General features: G+C 43.9%; 1 protein-coding gene across 1 annotated transcript in view; it reads right to left on the bottom strand.

Annotated features, from left to right (window-relative positions):
- Positions 1-21,897: 21,897 nt before the first annotated feature.
- Positions 21,898-23,909, bottom strand: part of TMEM65 (transmembrane protein 65) — a 68,561-nt gene continuing 66,549 nt past the window's right edge. Inside the window, exon 7 of the mRNA XM_075827963.1 lies at positions 21,898-22,413. Within this exon, the coding sequence (XP_075684078.1) occupies positions 22,315-22,413 (99 nt within the window). The 3' untranslated portion in view covers positions 21,898-22,314. The remainder of the gene's footprint in view (positions 22,414-23,909) is intronic.

The raw sequence follows: 23,909 nt of genomic DNA, 5'->3' as shown, positions 1-23,909 counted from the left end.
GTCCTAACAGGCATATGTCCAGGGCAGACCTGGGGGCTTTTATCAAGCCCCCGGCTGCCATGACACCCCATCGGAGACCCGCGATTGCATTCGCGGGCCGCCGATGGGTGACAGAGGGAGCGCACTCCCTCTGTAAACAAAGTTAAATGCCGCGGTCGCTATTGACGGCGGCATTTAACGGGTTAAACGGCCGCGATCGAAGTAAACTTCGATCGCGGGCGTTGGAGCAAGGAGCTCAGCTGTCATCAGACAGCAGAGCCCCGGCTCCTGCCTGCACGGGAGACCTGTGCAGGACTTAGACTAGGCTGACGTGAAAAGGCGTCAGCCTAGCCTAAAGCCCATTAGTGAATCACGTAAAAAGGCGTATTAGTGGTCACTAAGGGGTTAAACTTTTTTTTCACTTTTTTACTAGTCCCATTAGGGGACTATAATATGCAATTCTGCGATCGCATTTATAATATACTGCAATACTTTTGTATTGCAGTGTATTACTGCCTGTCTGTTTAACACGGACAGGCATCTGCTAGGTCATGCCTCCGGCATGATCTAGCAGGCATTCACTTCAGGCAGACCTGGGGGCCTTTATTAGACCCCCGGCTGCCATTAGAGACACAGACACTCGGCAATCGTATCGCCGGGTGTCGGTGGGGGAGAGAGGGAGCTCCCTCCCTCTCTCCAAAACCACTCAGATGCGGTGCTCGCTATTGAGCACCGCATCTGAAGGGTTAAACGTGTGAGATCGATACTTATATCGATCTCACACGGCAGAGCAGGGACGCTCCCAGCCCTCAGCTGCCTCTAGCAGCTGAGAGCAGGGAGATTTGACAGCTCCCTGCTCTGTAAACTTATTCCGATGGCGCGACGTAAAAAGTCTATGGCATCGGAATAAGGCCCGTTAGTGACCGACGTAGAAACACGATGGGCCGGTCACTAACGGGTTAAACTATTTGGCCACTTCTCCAGACGAATTAAGGGTTTAAAGCCCATATACAACACGATTAACTCTCATTATTCGTTCACTAAATTTCACTTGCTTAAGTCGTGGGAAAGAGACTTAGAGATGACATTTGATGATACAGACTGGTTGGCCTCCTTTAAACTCATACATGTAGCCCTCCCATGTATTCAACACGTAGAAACAGCAATTAAAACTTTTTTGAGATGGTACTTCACTCCTGACCGATTACATCAGATGTATCCTGAATCACCGCCTGCATGTTGGAGGGGCTGTGGCAACACAGGCACCCTTTTTCACATTCTGTGGCGATGTCCCAAAATAGAAGGATTTTGGACACAAGTATTTGAGCTTTTGGCACAAATATTTCAATGCTCAATCCCATGTTCTCCTCAACTAGCATTGTTATCTCTTGATCTAGACTTTTTCCCCTTTAATATGAGATGCTTGATTTGTAAAATCCTTGTACTGGCTAAGCTAGTTATCACACGACATTGGAAGAAGACAGATGCTCCTTCAATAGATGAACTCATACTCTTACTCAACACGACATATGCATATGAGAGAATAATAGCCTTGGGTAATTCTTCATTCTCCAAATTTAGCCTATTGTGGAACCCCTGGTTTAACAGTACGTACCATAAATAACAATGAGTGGTACTCTGAACTGAAAATGAACAGAGATACGCTGTTTTTGGATTTTACCTGCGGTAAGAACTCAAATGCATATCTAGATAAAGGTATACAGATAATGTCTATAATATCAAGTATTGCTGCACTGTTTGTGTGTTGTTTGTGTGTTTCTTGTTTTTCCCTGTTTACTTGTTTTTTATGCTGATATCTTCACTAAGTTCGCATTGATATTGAGATCCTATGCTTTAATGAGAAATATGTAACTGAACTTTATATATTTTATGCATAATATGTTTATGTTTCATGCTTTATGTAAAAAACTCCAATAAAAACTATTGAAACGAGAAGGGAGCCTTTCTAGGAGCTTAGAAGGAGGCCAACCTGGGGACTAAGAAGGAGAAATGGGCCAACCTGGGGGAAGAGCAGAAGAAAAGTTCCATCCTAGGTGGTTATAAGGAGGCCAACCTGGGGAGGAAGCCACCATGGGGAGTTGGAAGAAGAACTCATCCATCTTACAGACTCGAAAGGAGACTTTGGATGATAAAATAAAGGATTTTATTTTGATTCATTTTATGTATTTATTCACATAGCGTAGATGTCTATTGACTGCACTTAACACTTTACCCAGCATTCTGCGTACTGTATTCTTTAAAAGCAAGGCTTGTGACCACCATGAATCTTAACAGGTTCCCGACCGCTGGCCGTATTTATACGGCCAGCGGTCAGGGTCTCTAAAGTCCGCCGTATAGACTATTTACGGCGGCACTTCAGAGACTGTGCTAACAGCCATGGGCACTGGGCAGAATGTCAGGGGTCAATCTTTTGGCCCCTGAACATGTGATCGCTGTGACAACCAATCACAGCGATCACATGCATTTCTGCATAGAAAACAGTGTGCACGCGATCGCGTGCACACAGCCCTGTGCCCACGCTGTTACCAACAGCTCTGGGCACTGGGCAGAGTATCAGGGACCAATCTGATGGTCCCTGAACATGTGGTCGCTGTGAAAACCTATCACAGCGACCTCATTTGTTTTATTTTGACTTTTCTGGCAGTAAATCTCCTGCCTCTTTTCTTCTCCTCAAACATTGTTTCAGTTTGAGGAGAAGAAGAGACTCGGGAGAATTGCTGCCAGAAGATTACAGTTACAGTTACACAAAAAATACAGTTACACTGTAAAACATTCTCTGTATAGATAGATTTCTATCTATACAATCTATCTATCCATCTATCTTTTTTTCTATATATCTACCTTTCTATCTTTTATTCTATTAGAATAGGCAGGTAGGGAGTATATAATTATATATATATCCACATATATATAATATATATAGCAATAGCGGTTTATTTTTTTGTTAGCGGTAGTGTAGATATATATAGCAGTTAGTTTGTGTGTTTTATATAAAAAAACAACAAAAAAAACAACAATTTGTTTAGTTAGTGTTAGTGTTAGTTACGTTATGGCGAGGAAGTTGTTTAGCGCCGAGGAGGCATACGCCATGCTGTGGTCTGAGTCGGAGACCGCATCAGAGATGGCGTCCGAGATGGAACCTGTTTTAGGTAGTGACGATGACAGCGTCACTTCAGGTTCATCTTCAGAGGACGTTGTCCCTGATGCAGTTGAAACTGCAGAACTTGAAAGCGCAGGGCCAAGTAGCGCTGTAGCACGGGACAGCCTGGTCCCTCCAGTCCAGGCTCTTGTATGGGCACCTGCCCCATCTTTTGGGCCTAGAATCCACGGATTTACGGCCACTCCTGGCATAACCGTGGACAATACAAATTTTGTCCAAATGGATTACTTCCATTTATTTATAACGGACGACATCCTAAATCAGATTGTCCACGAAACAAATTTATATGCCACTCAATATATAAGGCAGAAACCTTCATCCACCCATGCCAGAGATTGGACGCCCACCAATTTGCTGGAATTAAAAAAAATTTGGGGGCTCACCCTAAATATGGGTATTGTCAAAAAGCCCTCCATTAGGTCTTACTGGTCAACAAGACCCGCCCAAGCCACCCCAGTATATTCTGCAGTAATAGAAAAAAGAAAAAAGAAAAAATGATCCAGGAATATAAGTAGGCACTCTTGGGTTAAGTAAAATTAAATATAGTATTTTATTTTAGAATCCAGATAATACCAGCAAAATAAATTTTTACAACAACAAAAGTGTATATTTTCATAAAAAGAACCTCCTGGCCAGGAAAAGAGACATACAATGGCACCCTTAATACATTGGAGATATTACCAAATGATTATACAGCGTACTATTTATATACAGAACCGTTTTGAAAAGATAGAAAATTCCAAACGAAAAACCGCTGGGTAGTGTTCACACTTGCGGTTTTCAACCATATCTGTTATTTAAATCGCAAAATAGCCAGAGTTCCTATCAGGAGTAACTGGTAATGATGTTTTTTGAAAAGAGTCTTTTTATACGCATATAACTCCAAAGATAGGAAGGTTGCCCCTTGTATTAAGGGGATGTGGTTTACAGCGTGCTTTTTCCTCTCTTAAGTGGATCCTTAATTCTAAGGAAGTCTTTTCACAGACCCTTGGGGTCAAATGTGTAACCCTCGTGATCTTGAGCTTTAATGCAAGGCACTCTTATAATTTGTATAGGGTTTTTACCTTAAAAATCCAGCGAGTGCCGAGAAGCCGGTTGTAGGGGTAGTCAGCCCAAAGATGGAAAATAGTAGATCTCCACAGAAGCAAGGTTCGTCTGTATGGCCACACATTCAATTCAAAGCCTCCAAATCTCTACCATCACATCAAATGACGATCTCCTCCCTTGATCCATGCGGGTATTTCGCCACTGCACTCAGAGAGACACGGACCTGAGAGGACAGGATCACATGCCGGCATCAAGGTGGATTAGGTACACTTCGAGAGACACAGACCCGACAGGGCAGGATCGCACGCTAGCAACCAGGTGAGTTAAAATTCCAGAGTAGGTTTCCTTCCACGTGGTATCTCCAACATTGGACAGGGATTCTCAGGGCTGAGATCAAGGGAGGAGATCGTCATTTGATGTGATGGTAGAGATTTGGAGGCTTTGAATTGAATGTGTGGCCATACAGACGAACCTTGCTTCTGTGGAGATCTACTATTTTCCATCTTTGGGCTGACTACCCCTACAACCGGCTTCTCGGCACTCGCTGGATTTTTAAGGTAAAAACCCTATACAAATTATAAGAGTGCCTTGCATTAAAGCTCAAGATCACGAGGGTTACACATTTGACCCCAAGGGTCTGTGAAAAGACTTCCTTAGAATTAAGGATCCACTTAAGAGAGGAAAAAGCACGCTGTAAACCACATCCCCTTAATACAAGGGGCAACCTTCCTATCTTTGGAGTTATATGCGTATAAAAAGACTCTTTTCAAAAAACATCATTACCAGTTACTCCTGATAGGAACTCTGGCTATTTTGCGATTTAAATAACAGATATGGTTGAAAACCGCAAGTGTGAACACTACCCAGCGGTTTTTCGTTTGGAATTTTCTATCTTTTCAAAACGGTTCTGTATATAAATAGTACGCTGTATAATCATTTGGTAATATCTCCAATGTATTAAGGGTGCCATTGTATGTCTCTTTTCCTGGCCAGGAGGTTCTTTTTATGAAAATATACACTTTTGTTGTTGTAAAAATTTATTTTGCTGGTATTATCTGGATTCTAAAATAAAATACTATATTTAATTTTACTTAACCCAAGAGTGCCTACTTATATTCCTGGATCATTTTTTCTTTTTTCTTTTTTCTATAATCTTTATCAGGAATGGCACCGTGCTATATTGTATTGCAATTTTGGGTTTGTTAGGTATGGTTTGGTTATAACCACATCTTTTTTCTTTACAATATTCTGCAGTAATGCCCAGGTCTCGTTATGAGACAATAATGAGGTTCCTCCACTTCAATGACAACGCACAGGCCCCCCCAAGTACCGATGCAAACCGGGATCGGTTGTTCAAAATAAGACCGCTAATAAATTCCCTGAATAATTTATTTCTGCAACTCTACACCCCTGAGCAGAATGTAAGCGTGGACGAATCCCTCCTCAACTTTCATGGCAGACTTAGCTTTCGCCAATATCTACCTTCAAAAAGGGCAAGATATGGCGTTAAGCTCTACAAATTGTGTGAAAGCGGGTCAGGATATACCACCGCCTTCAGGATTTATGAAGGGCGGGACCGCTCAATAAATGTTCCTGGATGCCCCCCTGATCTTTCCACCAGCAGTAAGATCGTGTGGGAGATAATGCAGCCTCTGCTTCACAAGGGGTACCACCTGTACTGTGATAATTTTTATTCCAGTGTGCCCCTGTTTAGGCATTTGCATGCTGCAAGGACTGGGGCATGTGGTACCATGCGCAAAAACCGAATTGGTTTTCCACAGCAATTAGTGGGGAAGCGCATGGTAAAGGGGGACTCCTGTGCTTATGCATCTGAAGAATTGCTGGCGGTCAAGTACAGGGATCGCAAAGACGTGTATGTGCTAAGCACGATTCATACCGCAGGAACAGTGGCAGTGAGGGAAAGAGGGGCAACATCGGACAAGCACAAACCAGTGAGCGTGTCCGAATATAACAAGTACATGGGGGGGGGGGTGGATTTAAGCGACCAGGTTTTACAGCCCTATTTAGTAAAACGCAAAACTAAAACCTGGTACAAAAAAGTGGCCATTTATTTGTTACAGGTGGCCATCCACAACTCATTTGTGCTCTACACAAAAAACAGAGGCAGAGACACATACCTGGATTTCCAGGAAAAAATTATTGAAGGCCTCATTTTTGATGTTCAGGACACCCGAGAATGCCCCCAGTCTGAGGATGTCACACGACTGACTGAAAGACACTTCATCAGTCGGATTCCCCCAACACCAACCAGAAGCAACCCCCAGAAAAAGTGCCGCGTCTGCAGAAAAGACGGGCACCGCAAAGATTCCCGATATTTCTGTCCATCATGTCCCTCACAACCAGGCCTGTGCATTGAGCCATGTTTTAAAAAATACCACACTGTTCTGAATTATTAGATTTTAGTTAATTCGTTGAAAATATATTTGCCCTACATTACGTTTTTATTTTTCCCCTGATTTTACTCCAAGGGTGAGGGAGGGAATGGGTGGTGGGGGGGTGGATGTCATGTTTGCATATTCTCTAAAGTTCATCTGCTGGAGAGCTCCATTTGCATAAACCTGCAATTTCTTATTTTAGAAAACCCCAAAAAATAAATTCCCATTATACCCCTAGATGAATATTTTGGGATTTCTGCTTCAAGAGCAGATATTTTGGAAGTGTTATAGAAACTCTGTTGAGTTTTGTAAAACCAGCTTTGAAAAAAAGCGATTTGTGAAATAAGCTTCTTCTATCGTCCGCCCTCCTACATCTCTATGTGATAAATAAGGCCACATATTTGGTATCCCCATGCTCAGGAGAAGTGGCAGAATGTGAAAGGAGATGAATTTTGTCCGTGGTCTATACCGTGTGTGAAAAATGCTGGTATAAACTGACGCATTTGCTAAAAAATTGCTAATTTTATTTTGATCCATCTTATTCAAGAAACTTTCAGAAGAAAACTGGACTGTCTAAAAATATGATAAACCCCTTGAAGGAAACCTTGTGGGGTCTACTTGCGTGAATGAAGTCATTTATGGGGTGTTTCTAATGTTTCAGCAGCATTAGGCCCCCCAGAAACAGTATGCGGCTATAAAATCAAGTGCAGAATTCCTGGACCAAAAAGCCTCCTGGCACATGCCCGCACAGCGAATAAGGCACACATATTTGGTATCCCCATGCACAGGAGAAGTGGAAGAATGTGAAATGCGATGAATTTTGTCCGTGGTCCATTTTGTGTGTGAAAAATGCTGGCATAAACTGACACATTTGTTAAAAAAAAGGGTAATTTTATTTTGTTCCATCTTATTCAAGAAACTTTCAGAAGAAAACTGGACTGTCTAAAAATATGATAAACCCCTTGAAGGAAACCTTGTGGGGTCTACTTGTGTGAATGAAGTCATTTATGGGGTGTTTCCAATGTTTCAGCAGCATTAGGCCCCCCAGAAACAGTATGCGGCTATAAAATCAAATGCAAAATTCCTGGACCGAAAAGCCTCCTTTTATGCCAAGCCCTGGCACATGCCCGCACAGTGAATAAGGCACACATATTTGGTATCCCCATGCACGGGAGAAGTGGAAGAATGTAAAAGGAGATTCATTTTGTCCGTGGTCCATACCGTGTGTGAAAAATGCTAGCATAAACTGGCGCAATTGCTAAATTCTTGCATTTTTTTCCAATTTTGCCCACTTTAGAGAAAAAAATAAAAATGATATATACTGACAAATGCCACTAAAACAAAGCCCTATCTGTCCTTTAAAAAGAGTGTAAAATTCAAAGATGAACTTTATTCACCTGCAGAGTTATAGTCCTCTAAAGAAGCGCATAGCAAAATTGTGAAATTTGCTCTGGTCATTTAGCTGTAAAACAGCCTAGTCCTTAACCGGTTAATATTAATTGTATAGCAGTATTATTTAAATATTTTATAGCATTTTTATTAGATTACTTTATGTATAAAACTGCTATTTAATCACAGTATGTTAGTATTATTTGAGTACTTTGTGTCACTGTGTTTATTGTGGTGTATAAGTGTAGTGGTGGTGGCACTGTTATTTAGGCACTATGCTATATGCTTACCATATATGGTATGGTCATTGGTACCCTGTATCACAATACATCACACAGGGGGGCAACGACTGCACCGTGTACTATCAATCATAAGGCCAACCATACTTAACAGGACCTCCTCTTTGGAGGACTGTTTTTCTCTTATTGATTTTAGTAAGCTCTTAGTGATCACTTTGGATGATGGAGTAGGATAATGAGAGTTTCCTGAGGAGAAGAGGAAGTGGAAAATTGAATGGAGATCGCTGGGGAGCCAAGAAAATGAGCAAAAGACACCAGGATTAGATAATCATAAGCTTTTCACATCCTGAACTCATTTGCGGTGATGGTGGAATGGGGCCCTAGTTTAAGTCTTGCTATAGGCTGCTTGGTTTGCTATTTGTTGCTTGTTCCTGATACCCAATATTAAAAGGCATAAAAACTTAATGCCTAATATAGGTATTAAAGCAGATCTGCAGAAGCGGAAATGTGGACTCGCTTGCAGTTTTCCCCAGCGGTACCTTTTAATCACCAGTGGTTCCAACATCAGGACCCCCGACAATAATCTTACCGTTAGTGGAAACCGCCACCAGGAAAGGATTTGTTTGCATTAAATATCTGCACCCAAAACCAAATAAAGATACAAAACATTTAGGGCCTAAAAACTAAGGGTCAGTTCACACGTTGCGTAAATACTGAATACGGAATTCGTTGCGGAAAATGCACAGCAAATACAGTAGCAGCAAAGTGAATGAGATAGAACAAATCTCATCCATACACTTCGGAAAAAACGCTAAGAAATTGACCTGCGGTGCGGAATTTTATTCCGCAGCATGTCAGTTGTATTTGCGTAAACGCTGCTTATTTGTTGCGGGTTTTCCCCATTGAATTCAATGGGAGGTAAATCCCGCAAAAAAATAGCAGTTGTTGCGTTTTTTTGGGGCAGGTTTGCAGCGATCCCGTGACAAAAACCGCAACTCAGAAAAAAACAAAACACTCATGCTTACCCGGAAGTCTGTTTTCCTCCCTCCATCGCGGCCTCCTGGGATGACGTTTCATCCCATGTGACCGCTGCAGCCAATCACAGGCTGCAACGGTCTCCTGGGATGAAAAGTCTAGCAGGCCGGTTAATGCAGCAGTTTTCCGCAGCGGACATTCCAGTTTTGTGCGCTTTTTCGCCCGCAATTCCCTGCCGTGCATAGGGAGAATACGCTGTGTGCTATTACGCAGCGTATCCGCCCTGTGTGAACACGGCCTAAAAGCGAATGTCTATCCTTGAACACTGTTTTAATCTACATAGGGGCATAATTCTGTGCTATTTTTTTAAGATATCTTTACATCGGTCGGATCTTTATTTTTCTTATACAGAACTCCATATTCCATGCATAGACCTATATGTGGAGGGAGGGGGTGAAAATGTAAAAAATAGACATTCCGCAATTATTTTTGTGATTTTGTTTTTACAGTCTTCCTAGTGCGATATAAACAACATGTCAACTTTAGGGCTTATTCAGCTGAACGTATAATACGTCCGTGCAACGCGCGTGATTTTCATGCGCCTCGTACGCACCTATGTTAATCTATGGGGCCGTGCAGACTGTCCGTGAGTTTCTCGCAGAGTGCGTCCGCTGCGTAAAACGCACGACATGTCCTATATTTGTGCGTTTTTCGCGCATCACGCTCAGCACACGAAAGCACTTCCGTGTGACACGCGTGATTCGCACAACAGCAGTAAAAACTATGAATGAAAACAGAAATGCACCACATGCTACAAACATAGAGTGTCATAATGATGGCGGCTGCGTGAAAATCACGCAGCCACGCATCACAGGCTGATGACACGCGGAGCTGTTATGTACCTTTTGCGCGTGCAAAAAGCTGCAATTTTTTTGCGCACGCAAAACGCACACTCTTGTGTGAATCCGGCCTTATTGTGCAGGTCAATACGATTACGGGGACACCAAATTTATATATTCTGAGACTCATTACTTTTTTTTTCCAGTGATGGAGATTTGTAGGGCGAGATGTAGTTTTTATTTCTATCATTTAGGGGTGCATACGACTATTGTTTTATTGTTTACATTATTTTAGTGAAAAAATTTTTTCACTTAAATATTATTTCTATATTCTTAAAAAAAATTATGAAAGCTTTAACTTTTTTTCAATCTTGAACTTGAACATGCAATAGTTAGATCGCTTGCAAAATACACAGCAATACTTATGTATTGCAGTGTATTGTATATTTTCTATTCTATTAAGCGGTCTGTCAGGCCTTTATTAGGCCCCTGGCTGCCATGACAACCAATCAGCACGTCTTTGTGCTGGGGGTGACACGGAGGGCCCTTCTCAGTCTAAGGGCTTAGATGCTGCAGCTATTGACCGCCACATCTAAGGGGTTAAACAACCAGGATCGGATTTCTCTCCATTGCGAGCCGTTAGGGCAAGGTGTCAGCTGAAATATACAGCTGACATCCGCTCCGTATAAAGCGGGCTCAGCTGACAGTAGCTGTGGATGGTGTTGCATATACATTTACGGTGCTTGGCCTAAACCGCCTAGCGCCAGTGCCATAAACATACGGCATCTCGTGCCAAGCAGTTACAATGTGTGTGCAGGTAAACTAAGCTATAGTGGATAAATTGCCTGCAAAGTGGCTCAGTACTTAGGACTATCGCCTTACAGTCCTGGGTTCAAATCCAACCAAGAACAATGTCTGCATGGAGTCTTGTTTGTTCCCCTCCTGTTTGTGTAGCTTTACTCCAAAGTCTCTGGGTTTTCTCCAATAAGCCCATTAAAGGCCATGTATACCTTTGAAATATTTTTTTCAATAAAACCATGTATCAGTGCGTTTGGTGCAACTTTCTAAATACTTTTTATGAAAAATTATTTTTACCTTCTGAGATACAGCTGCTTTATATCCGGTATAGAGAGCAGCTGTATCTAGTGCTGAGACCTGTATCCGTCAGGTCAGCGGGCCCTGCATGGATCCACCTGTTATCCATCACATCTAAGTTATGAACTTAGATGTGATTGGTAACAGCTCGATCCTCCATGCCAGAGACAAGCTGACACTGAACCCGTCAGTCCTGCTGACCTGACGGATTCAGCGTTAGATACAGCTACTCTGTATACAGGATACAAAGCAGATGTATCTGAATAAGTGAAAATTATTTTTAATAAAAAGTATTTAGACAGTTGCACCAAACACACTGATAGACATTTTTATAAAAAAGAAATAAAAATATTTCAGAAGATGTACATAGCCTTTAAGCCCTGTTCTAGAAACGGACTGGTGTGAATGGTGACAATCTCTGTACAGCACTGTGGAATAAGTTAGCGCTATATAAATAACAACGTTTAGGTTTTAGTATTAACAAAATGACAAACCTATTGAGAATCACTTCGGTTACTCAATGGGCCGATCCAAAATAAAACAGTTGAATCCGAGAGTGGCGAGCAGAAAGTCATCCCGGTAAGCGATCTTTATTCGGTCCCGGCAGATGAACATATGGCATTCTTGTCTTGACCAGCGGCCGAGGTGCCCAGTACGGAGGGGGGGGGGGGATATGTTTTTGTCAGCATAAGACTTCTTATAATTTCTTCCAGTTCTGTCGGACCGCCAGCTGCTCATTGGTTGGCGATGAGAGAAACTATAGAGCCGACTTTAATTCTCACTCGCAGATGCTCGGAGTATTAACCATCTTCAGGGAGGAATACTGGATCACACTTGTTTATAATGTTTGAGGTTTTGCAAAACACACAGCAATTTATACATAATTAATGTCAATGCAAATTACATCGTAAAAGTTACAGCTAATTTAACACGAAGAGCAAATTAGTTTCCCCGATAAAGACATAATGGAGATAGAAAAGGAACCATCGAGAACTGTCTTGGGCCCATATACAGTATTTGTGTATTACTAAAGGGATATTCTCTTCAATGAGGCTCCATAGACTGCAGTTACAGATGAAGCACTGCTTACAGAGGAGTTATAGAAATATATTGTAATTCAGAAGGACACCTGTGTCTACCCACAATTCCATGCACTGCAGCACTACCTTATCTGAGACCTGTAAGCTCTGTTCATACTGAGCCTCCTGGTTCATAAACATCACAGCAGGCAGTGCAGTGTTAGAATGAGGGGGCAAGGATAAAACTCTGCATTATCATGGAGATTAATATATATACAGTGAAGGAAATAAGTATTTGATCCCTTGCTGATTTTGTAAGTTTGCCCACTGTCAAAGACATGAACAGTCTAGAATTTTTAGGCTAGGTTAATTTTACCAGTGAGAGATAGATTATATATAAAAAAAAAAAACATTAAGAGTTCAGCCTCCTCCAGACCAGTTACACGCTCCAAATCAACTTGGTGCCTGCATTAAAGACAGCTCTTACATGGTCACCTGTATAAAAGACTCCTGTCCACAGACTCAATTAATCAGTCTGACTCTAAGCTCTACAGCATGGGCAAGACCAAAGAGCTTTCTAAGGATGTCAGGGACAAGATCATAGACCTGCACAAGGCTGGAATGGGCTACAAAACCATAAGTAAGACGCTGGGTGAGAAGGAGACAACTGTTGGTGCAATAGTAAGAAAATGGAAGACATACAAAATGACTGTCATTCGACATCGATCTGGGGCTCCATGCAAAATCTCACCTCGTGGGGTATCCTTGATCCTGAGGAAGGTGAGAGCTCAGCCGAATACTACATGGGGGGAACTTGTTAATGATCTCAAGGCAGCTGGGACCACAGTCACCAAGAAAATCATGACTGGCCTAAGTAGAGTCATGTGTTATTTAAACCATTTAACTTTTATTCACCCTTTCTTGCCCACCACCAAATAACGACACGTGACAACCGAGGTTGGATGTGAAATGGCCACAGCAGCCGTTTATTTATTTACATTATTTTAAATGCAATTTAATCCGAAACATTCGGATAACTCCTTTAGGAATTCGACCAGAGAATTCCTCCTATAATTCAGATGACCCAACATGGGTCAGAATCAGAAATAACAAATCAACATTATTATTAACACTTAACAGAGCAGGGGAAGTCCTTGAAGCCATTTAAACCGGATTTCCTTTAAGTTAGCCATCTACAAACCACCACCAACTCTTTACCTCCAGCCGTAAACCAGCTCGGAGGCACCGCTCACCTCTGCAGATGGCTCCAACCACCAGAAGACCACTTCAAAGGGATAACAACCTATGAAGTTTTCAAATGATATACCTTTTATGGGGGACGCATACCCCCGATGCGACCCCCCCACCATTTTGCACTGACCAACCTCAAGGACTCCCCCCGCCACAGCGAAACAGGCCTTGACTACCTTAAGCCTGTGAGTCCCTCCATACCACCACCGCCCTCTCAATTCCTTCTGCTAAGGCCAGGCTCCACAGATCAATTCCAACCTCGGTCAAATGTACCCCATCACTCCTCCAATAATTTCCGACTCCAGACTCCAAATCCCTGTGTCGAACACAAATGCCCCCGTCCTTGGCAAAAAAAAAAAAACGGGACACCGCCCGGTTCACCTTGATGCGGGCTTTATTAACCCTCTTCACTGATCTTGCCAAGCGCCAAAACTTCCTTGGAACTATGTCCGACCAAACAATCACTAAGGATGGATAAGACGCCCAGAGACACAACAAATCGTGCTTTATATCCCGCACTAGCTCGCGAAAAGGGCGTACTCCCAGATCGTTCCCCCCAATATGTAACACCAAAACCTCCGGGACTCTATCTAGTTGAGAGTATGTTTGAAACTCGGTCAATACCCGGCTCCATAACATAGCTCGAAATCCAGCCAATGTAAAACCGCATCTTGCCGCGGAATGCGAAGCTGGCGGCCATCCGGGCGAACGTCCGCCCGCAGTTCCCCCCAGTGCACATAAGAATGTCCTAACAGCCAAACTAAACAGGGGCGATGATCTGAAATGAAAGGACAAGCAAACGCAAATAAAGGCCATCAGAAACAATTTACAAACTCACAACAAATGAGGGTGGACGTAAGTCCTAAACCTATTAGACTCCCAGCGGCCAATGCGACGCACACCCTCGTCATCCAACCCCCAACGCCCAGCTTCTGTAGCCGCGCCGATCCTGAACGAATGAGACGAGTAACATCCGTACCCAACTCCAACCTCAGCCAAGCATTTTTTGAATACAGCATCAAATTGATACCTGGACAAAAACTAGCCATTCTCATGGCGGAGCAATGGCGACTCAGGCACCTCGCCCCATGGTTTGAACGCAACCATACAAGCAACCGGACACATCGCCGACCCCGGGAGGGAAAACAACACTATCCGCTTACCCCGTCCCAATTGATCAGTCTTGGACCGCCGCAAAAACAACTCGAGCCTATCCCCGTATAGACCCACATCCGCCTGTCGCAATCCCCAAGCCCTCGCCGTACTAGGAGAAACCAACTCCCCAATTCTGAGTGCTCCAAAAAACGCGAGGGAAAAAGCCAACCGAAACAACTCTACCTCATAAGGCGAATTACAAACAGCCCCCAGCGATGCGCCCAGCGAACCAAGGAGGGTAAATGACACGGGTCGCCTCTGATCTGCTTCAGCCCTGCCGCAAACCTTTCAAAGCTTGCCTTTACTGCGAGCGAGAAAGAGCATCAGTAATACAATTGGAAACCCCTGGTACATGCACCGCAACTACCCACGCGTTTAAAGACAAGCACACCAAAACTAGGTGACGCAACAACTGAACCACAGGCGGAGAAGATGCTGATAAGTTGTTAATTGCTAACACCACCCCCATGTTATCGCAGTGGAAACAAACCTTTTTATCCCTGAGCCTGTCCCCCCAAATGGTCACCGCAACCACGATGGGGAACAGCTCGAGCAGGGCCAGATTCCGCGTAAGGCCACTGATCACCCAGCTGTCTGGCCAGTTCCCCGCACACCATTGACCTCCTGCATACGCGCCAAAACCACCGGACCCTGCCGCGTCAGTAAACAACTCCAAATCGCTCATATCCTGCACCGGAGACATCCACAACGATCTACCATTATATTGCCCGAGGAACGCATCCCAGACCTGCAGATCTGCCCTGTGTTCCAGCCCAATCCTCACAAAATGATGGGATGCCCGGATACCCGCCGCCAATCGCCTACTAAAAATTCTACCCATTGGCATAATCCGACAGGCAAAATTCAACTTCCCAAGCAGCGACTGGAGCTCGCGCAAAGTGATCTTCTTCAATCGGCAGGCCCGCCTCACCTCATGCCGCAATGGCAGTAATTTATGCTCAGGCAGCCTGCACTCCATAGCAACCGAATCAATTGTGATCCCTAAAAAACAGATGGTAGAGACCGGGCCCTCAGTTTTACCAGGCGCCAAAGGAATTCCAAAATCCGTCGCAACCTTCTGCAAGGACTACAATAAGTTACCGCAAACAGGGGAACCGCTAGGGCCGACACAAAAAATCATCAAGATAATGTATCAATGAGTCCACCCCTGCTACGCCCTTCGTCACCCATTCCACGAAACTACTAAATGCCTCGAAGTATGCACAAGAAAGAGAACACCCCATTGGAAGACACCTATCGACATAAAACCCCCCGTTCCAGAAGCAACCCAACAGCCGTTGGCTCTCCGGATGTACCGGCAGCAAGCGAAAAGCTGCCTCAATGTCCGTCTTCGCCAACAACGTCCCAGGTCCCGCCTCACGCACTAACGCCACCGCTTTATCAAATGACGTTAAAGCAACCGAGCATAAATCTTGATCTATCCCATCATTTACCGACGATCCCCTGGGAAAGGACAAATGCTGAATCAAACGGAATTTATGGGGCTCCCGCTTCGGCACAATTCCCAAGGGGGATACCACTAGATTCACAATCGGCGGCTCGACAAAAGGCCCGGCCATGCGACCCAACGAAACTTCTTTCAAAAGTTTTTCCGAAACAACCGTCGAGTGCAAATAAGCCGACTTAAGGTTGCGCCGTGTAACCGGAACCTCATACGGAGGAGGGGGAATAACAAAACCAAACAAAAACCCCTCAAATTAACTTGGCTGCAACCCTATTCGGATATTCATTTAGGTACGGGGCAATCCTTTCCACCCTCACCGGCGACCGCCCCTTGACCAACGGAGGACTGAGGGCCTGACCGCTTCCCTTTTCGCATACATTTTGCGGCCCCATGAGAGGAGCCGTTGCACTCCGAACAGACATGTTTAAATTTACATGTTGCCCCGAACTTACACTGGCCATCATTGAATTGCCAGCAGAACCCAAGTTTTTACCCGGAACCCTGTCCGGACTAACTAGACTGACCTCCTTGGCCAACGCTCCCGGGAAAGGACTGCTTAACCGGGGCCGTAACCCGCAACCACAGCGCAATATCTTTTTGATCCCACCGAATCGCCGGCTGGACAGCCTTCCGCTGGCGAAATTGCTCATCATACCGCAACCACGCCTGACCCCCGTATGCCCGATAGGCCTCCCCGATGGCATCGAAATAACAAAACGCAGAGCAATTTTCCGGCGCCTTTTCCCCGATCACACTCGCCAATATAGTAAAAGCTTGCGACCAATTAACGAACGTCTGCGGGATAAGCCTATACCGCCGGCGTTCCTCTTCCTCCTTTTTACTCTCATCCCGCTTGCCCTTATCCAAGTTGAACTTTGCAAGCGGCAGAAGAGAAAAAATTTCCACGTACTCATCCTTCCAAATCCGTTCCCTAACCTCCTGCTTAAGGTGAGCCCCTAAAGGACCCTCAAAACAGACGTAAACCTCGCCTCGAGCACGATCAAGCCGAATTCTATCCCCATCCTTCTGCGCACCAGTTTGGACAGACACTGCTACTGCTTCCTTGGACACCCCCGGAACATCACCAACCAGGGACCGCGGCTGTACATCACGAGGACCTTCCCATACCACCACCGGGGACCCCGCCGGAACTACAGGCGCCGCTGCCCTATCTAAGCACCCGACTAACTCGCGCAAACAACCCACCAAATCCGATAAGCCCGACAACGCCACTATCGACAGCAGATATCTCCGCGCTCGCTGCCCCACCCCCAACACGAAAATTGCTGGATACGGTAAAGTAGGAGTTACACACTCACCAGGCTGCCCAGGCGCTGTGTTCCCGCCAGCCGGAAAATTCTGACCGCGCTGCGACTCGTTCAGCTCTCCATCTTCCAGATCCTCTCTCGTTGCCGACTGGTACTCTCACCGACATCTGCGACACGGGGACCCCGACACGCTGGCAGAGGGGCCGACAACCTGCCGCCTGACCGCAGGGACCCAGACCTCCGACCGGACCTGTTGCCTCGTCGTCGTCGCTGATCTTGGCGTCCTCACCGATGATCTTGAGGAACCCTTCCCCCTGGCCGGCACATCACCATGCGGGGCGGCCGTGGACTGCACCCGGAACACTGCGTCTGAAGGCGGGGGCGTGACAGGGAGCCCAGCCTGCGACTCCCTGTTAACCGCCGAGCCCCGTCGCAGCTGGGGATTCCTGCCAGGAAGCAGGCCCTGGGAAGTGGCGCCCGTCCCAGCAACCTGGCCTGCAGCGTCCTTAGAAGGGCTCCCCCTGCGACGCCGTGCCTGCGGGCCACATCTGGACTCAGACGCTCTGGTGGACGGGACCGCCGGGGTGACCTAGCCTGAGCAACTGCCGCTCCCGACGACACCCTCTGCTTTATCGGAGCAGGGGCAGCAAAAATCAACTCTCCCCCCGCTGCCATATTACCAGCACCTGCGAGGGGGGCAGGGGAGCGCATCTGTGCTAACTGCCGACACAGAGCGCCGGGCACGGCACAAAGACGGGCCCGCCTGAGGGATCCGGGCCAGCGCTGCAACTGTCTCTTCCAGCCACTCCGGATCATGTTACGCAGCTGCTGCCCGCAGTTGCTCAAGCAACGTGACCGGAGAAGACATCGTAAGTCGGAGCAGTGGGAGCTAATTTTTCTACCTGTTGTTCCTCCCGCTGCTTCCGGCTCAATGCCGAAAACAGTGGGAGGAACAGATACCTCACCCCCTCCTCCTCCCCTCTCAGTCTCCTCCCTTTCCCTTCCTATTGGCTAACCTTTCCCTCCTATGGCAGTCATGGAGGCTTTCCCGTAAGCCCTCCGTGCTGCCATCCAACCTAGTCTTTGGTAACACATTACGCCGTAATGGATTAAAATCCTGCAGTGCCCGCAAGGTCCCCCTGCTCAAGAAGGCACATGTACAGGCCCGTCTGAAGTTTGCAAATGAACATCTGGATGATTCTGAGAGTGATTGGGAGAAGGTGCTGTGGTCAGATGAGACTAAAATTGAGCTCTTTGGCATTAACTCAACTCGCCGTGTTTGGAGGAAGAGAAATGCTGCCTATGACCCAAAGAACACCATCCCCACTGTCAAGCATGGAGGTGGAAACATTATGTTTTGGGGGTGTTTCTCTGCTAAAGGCACAGGACTACTTCACCGCATCAATGGGAGAATGGATGGAGCCATGTACCGTCAAATCCTGAGTGACAACCTCCTTCCCTCCACCAGGACATTAAAAATGGCTCGTGGCTGGGTCTTCCAGCACAACAATGACCCAAAACATACAGCCAAGGCAACAAAGGAGTGGCTCAAAAAGAAGCACATTAAGGTCATGGAGTGGCCTAGCCAGTCTCCAGACCTTAATCCCATCGAAAACTTATGGAGGGAGCTGAAGATCCGAGTTGCCAAGTGACAGCCTCGAAATCTTAATGATTTACAGATGATCTGCAAAGAGGAGTGGACCAAAATTCCATCTAACATGTGTGCAAACCTCATCATCAACTACAAAAAAAACACCTGACTGCTGTGCTTGCCAACAAGGGTTTTGCCACCAAGTATTCAGTCTTGTTTGCCAAAGGGATCAAATATTTATTTCTCTGTGCACAATGCAAATAAATATATATAATTTTGACAATGTGATTTTCAGTTTTTTTTATATATATATATATATATATATATATATAATCTCTCTCACTGGTAAAATTAACCTAGCCTAAAAATTCTAGACTGTTCATGTCTTTGACAGTGGGCAAACTTACAAAATCAGCACGGGATCAAATACTTATTTCCTTCACTGTGTGTGTGTATGTATATATATATATATATATTTATTTTGTTTAGGTGGCATTTGTGTTTGCAGTGTGCGGTCGCCATTTTCTTGTGTGCTATATCATTTTGCAGTCACAGGCGTTGTTGCACCTGTATAGACGCTTTGTTTAATCTTGTTGGAACGTGCTGATCAAACTTTTGTGTCGCTCATGTATTTGCATATATGTGGGGTTAGTGACTGCCTCCAGTTTTTGGTTCTTGCACTCTTCCCATTCTGCCCTGGGTGATTTTAATTAGTTGAATGCTGGTTCCTACCATCACCAGTATATGTAGGCTTAGTCCCAGTTCTGGTTGTATGTGGAGAGTAGGTCCCCCACCTATGGAGGACACCTTGTCGTGGCAGGTGGGCTCACACAATTTTATCAAAATGCACGCTAAGAACCTCCCTATTGTAAGTAGATTTAGCAGTAATGCACATTTATTTATATTTAGTGGCTTCGGTGACATTAATGTTCGCAGTGTGCTGTATATATGTATATATATATATATATATACACACACACACACACTATTTAGAGTGTGGATATTAGTTGACAACGTCCTGTGATAGCAGCCCTTAGTAGTAGTCCGTTCTGATGAGAGGGGAGCGAATAGATTCACCGGTTTAGCGGGTACTTCGAATATAATGGGAGAATCACATCACCTATTCTCAAACTCGGGAAAACCTAATTTCCAACCTGGCGAATGAATACGCCATTGCATCGTAATGGTCTAATTAATTGGGCAAACAACATTAAAAAAAATAAATTAATTATGATATCTATGTTGTTTAATTAAAGAATTATGCAATACAAGGACACATTGTGTCACTAAAGCATTACTGGACCCAATAAGTGCAATTTGGTGTGGTTTTAATCCTTACCCATCGGAATGACAATGGCCATAAAAAATAATGGCAAAGTTGCAAATTGCACGTAAATTGAATCGCGCGACTAAACAGTAACAATTTTCCAGTTGGACTGATTGCCACGTGTACAGCCAGAATAAAGGAAACCTCCAGCAGACACATGACATCATTCCTACCACCCCCGCACCTACCTCACAATAGATTATTCTACTTTTCCACATTGTCACCTTTAACTTGCTTTTTAGAAAAAATTAGTCCAGCTTCCATTTGTTATCTTGATTGTAGAATTCACTGTCTGTAGGCAATAGCTTTGGAAACTACATGTCCCATGAGGTCTTGTCCAAGCATCACATAGGGAAGTGCGGCCAGATGTCATCCTATAGGCAGCATTGAGCAATACAAATTGTGAGCAGGATAATTAAGTGACACAAATGCAGGTCTTCTGCACAGGAGAGGCTAAAAACTTTGCACTGTGCGGCAGCATGCATGTCACAGGCAGTGTGCAAACTCCAGCCCACTGCGGAGGGGAGGGGGGGGGGGGTAATTGTTTTGTTTTTTTAATAGTGTAGAGAAAACAGTTTCCCTTAAATAAAAATACAGAGAAAACAGGTTCCAAGTTTAGGGTCTATTATATCATATTATATTTTATCAGACAACTGTTATTATATATACAATTTTAATAAAAATGAACAAACTAATAAAGCAGTTGATTTAACAAAAAGAAAAAAAAACAAAAAACATTCCCCGCCTATAACATTACAGCATAACTGGTTATAAATACAAAAGCTTTGTTCGTTTGTGGCTTTAATGAGTCCTGTTAGTTCGATACATAACTCACATACGTTCACGCAAATTTGTATTCTGCAAAGCCTGGGAAGACCAATAAACATACTTAAAAGGAAGTGTCCACCTGCAAAAACATTTCTGACCACTATCTAAGCCACCTTTGCCAACGTAATCCATTCTACAATTGTCAGCTCCGCCCCTTTCTTAACTGTCCTGTGATTGGTTACCCGAACTTCCTTTCAGATAAAGCAGCCTGAGGCTAAGCCTAAAAAGTTTATTACCCACACGCTCCTAAATAAATAAAAAAAAACACACCAATATTTCTCACATTCATTGTATGACCACCTATAAAATCACAGGATTTATATGTACTACACCCGTGAATTAAATACTTTGCTACATTTGCCCTGTCTGTGCTCCAATAAAACCGGCTGGTAAACATTGTCATTTTTTTCTTCATTGTTAAAAAAGAGAGGGGAAAAAAATGTTAAAATTTTCACCAATTTTTTTTTAACCTTTTACAAAAAATAAAAAATAATACTAAATGCAGATCAGTCTAGTATAAGGCATGCCAAAGTAAGGAAAAAAGAAATCATGCAAAAAAAAATTAAAAAAAAATTATTAAATTGTGGAAGCCATAGATAATTTTACGGAAGTAGAAGATAATGCAACATTCAGTCAAGACCAGGGTGCGTTATGCTATGGGAAGCCCCATGGGCCTCATTTATCAAGCTGTAACCAATCCACACAATGCTTTTTTGCATTGTGTGGATTGGTTACAGCTTGATAAATGAGGCCCATGGATGAGGCCCATGGATCTCATGTATCAAAACCGGCTTAGAGGTAAAGTGGCCTCATTGCCCATAGCGACCATCGGTTCCGCCATCTTTTTTGATGGCGGAACCGATGGTCGCTATGGGCAATGAGGCCACTTTACCTCTAAGCCGGTTTTGATACATGAGATCCATGGTGGGGTTTGAGCGTCAGAGTAGAATAGAGACAGGACAGTGAGAATTATCTCCAGTTTTCGAGATATCGGCAAAGACAACCAGGTTTAGTGAAGGAAAAGTTCAAATTTATTCCAAATCAGAAGTTCGGCAGAAGGAAGGAAAATAACGAGTCTGTCGTTGTGCGTCGTAGACAAGTCTGATGGTTCCTTCTTGGGTTCAGAGTAAATGGAAGGCAGAAATCTGTGGGGTGGGGTCATGCTGAATGTTGTTCCCAGATAGAAGTGTCCTCGAAGTATCTCACTCTGACGGCTGTAAAGATGGAGACCGTACTTGGCTGAGGTATGAGTTTACGGGGCTATAAAATCTCACTTTTTCTTTTTTTCTTTTTCCTCGTTATCCCATTTAAAAAACAGGAGAGGGAACATTCCCAAAATGCAGCCAATGGCAACCCCTATTGCTTTTCCCTAGAAAAGAAGAAAAATTAAAAAAAATTATGTTAATTTGCTTTTAGAAATTGTTCAAACACACTTCCCGTTTTATTCGTTCCATCTAATGCTCCATTCGAACTCAGAGCTGCATTCAGAATTCTGCTGCCTGCTTGTTGTAATCTGTCAGCACTCTGCTGACAGTCACACCTCTAAATGCTGAGCTCTGCGTTCTGGCACACTGCATTGTGGGACTTCTTTCTACATCAGGTTACTAAACAGTGCCTGATGTAAACACTACATCTCCCACAATGCAACAAAATGAACCATGCTCTATACATTGCATTTCCCTACTGCCCACTGCTTGATTAAAGTCTAACAGTCAGAGTTAACATGAAACCAGCAGAATTATGAATGCAGCTCTGGGGTATAAGAGAAGATGTGACTACAGATCAGTACCCCATCTCACCTGACCCATCAATGGAATACAGAGAAATGTAAAGTTCTGCATCCCAAGAACTAAGAGGAAACTGATAGAATTATAAAACGCAGCTCTGGATGTGAGTAGAAGAGATTTCAAAAAAATAAGGATGGACCTATAAGTGAATCTCTAGGGCTGTGTATAGTTTTTGCGACTTTCAAACCCTGTTGAGATTAAATATCGAGTATCCACTGAGATATGGTCTGTGATAAGTGTAAAAGCAAATGTTTTGGGGATTTTTTTTCTTTATTTTTTGAAGAAACTGTAAAATGCAGAGATCAAGGAGCATATCCTAGTGACGATCTCAAAGGTTGCAGAACAAACACTGTAGATAAACTGTCAGAACGTTCCATGAACCTTTGAGTAACCGTACGCTGAAAAAGATCAAAAAGTCTTGATGGAAAGTCTTCAAAGTTTACGTGAAGTATTTATTTTTGAAATCTTCTTTGAAGTCACACAGGGTTAGCTTGTAGTCTGTGACCATGGAAACACCAGATCTACAACTTTAATATTTATTTTCTATCTTCGATGCATTTGAGCAATTTAAAAAAAGAAAGGTGGGCATATATTTACACTGGCTAATTTGCATAAAATTAATTTATGCAAATCAACGTGACGAGTCAGTTTTGGAACAGACCCTAATGACTTATTACGGGGTTTGTCATGTTTCTGTCTGATCAAAGGATAAGGAAAAAAAGGGGACCAACGGCGCTGCTATAGACAATGTCGAGGCAAAAGATGATGATTGATGTTTAATGAATGAGGCTACGCGTTTCGACACCGTACCGGCGTCTTCATCAGGCCAATACAAATTGTGCGATATGCACACGTTTAAATACAAAAAGAAATGAGACATAATTGCAAAAAAAGAAAAAAAGAACCGCCAATAAGGGCGGGTCAAAGGTCAAATATATAAATTACATAAGTACTGATGTGCAAAACAGCGCGTTATAAGGTTTGTTCAGAAAAAACAATGTAAACATAAATAAAATATGGTAAATACAATAAAACTGCAAAAAAATCACTAACAGCGTATTAAGAATGAACATATTAG

The sequence above is a fragment of the Rhinoderma darwinii genome, chromosome 5, assembly GCF_050947455.1.
Source record: "Rhinoderma darwinii isolate aRhiDar2 chromosome 5, aRhiDar2.hap1, whole genome shotgun sequence".
Taxonomy (NCBI): domain Eukaryota; kingdom Metazoa; phylum Chordata; class Amphibia; order Anura; family Rhinodermatidae; genus Rhinoderma; species Rhinoderma darwinii.
This window is presented reverse-complemented; position numbering and strand designations above follow the sequence as displayed.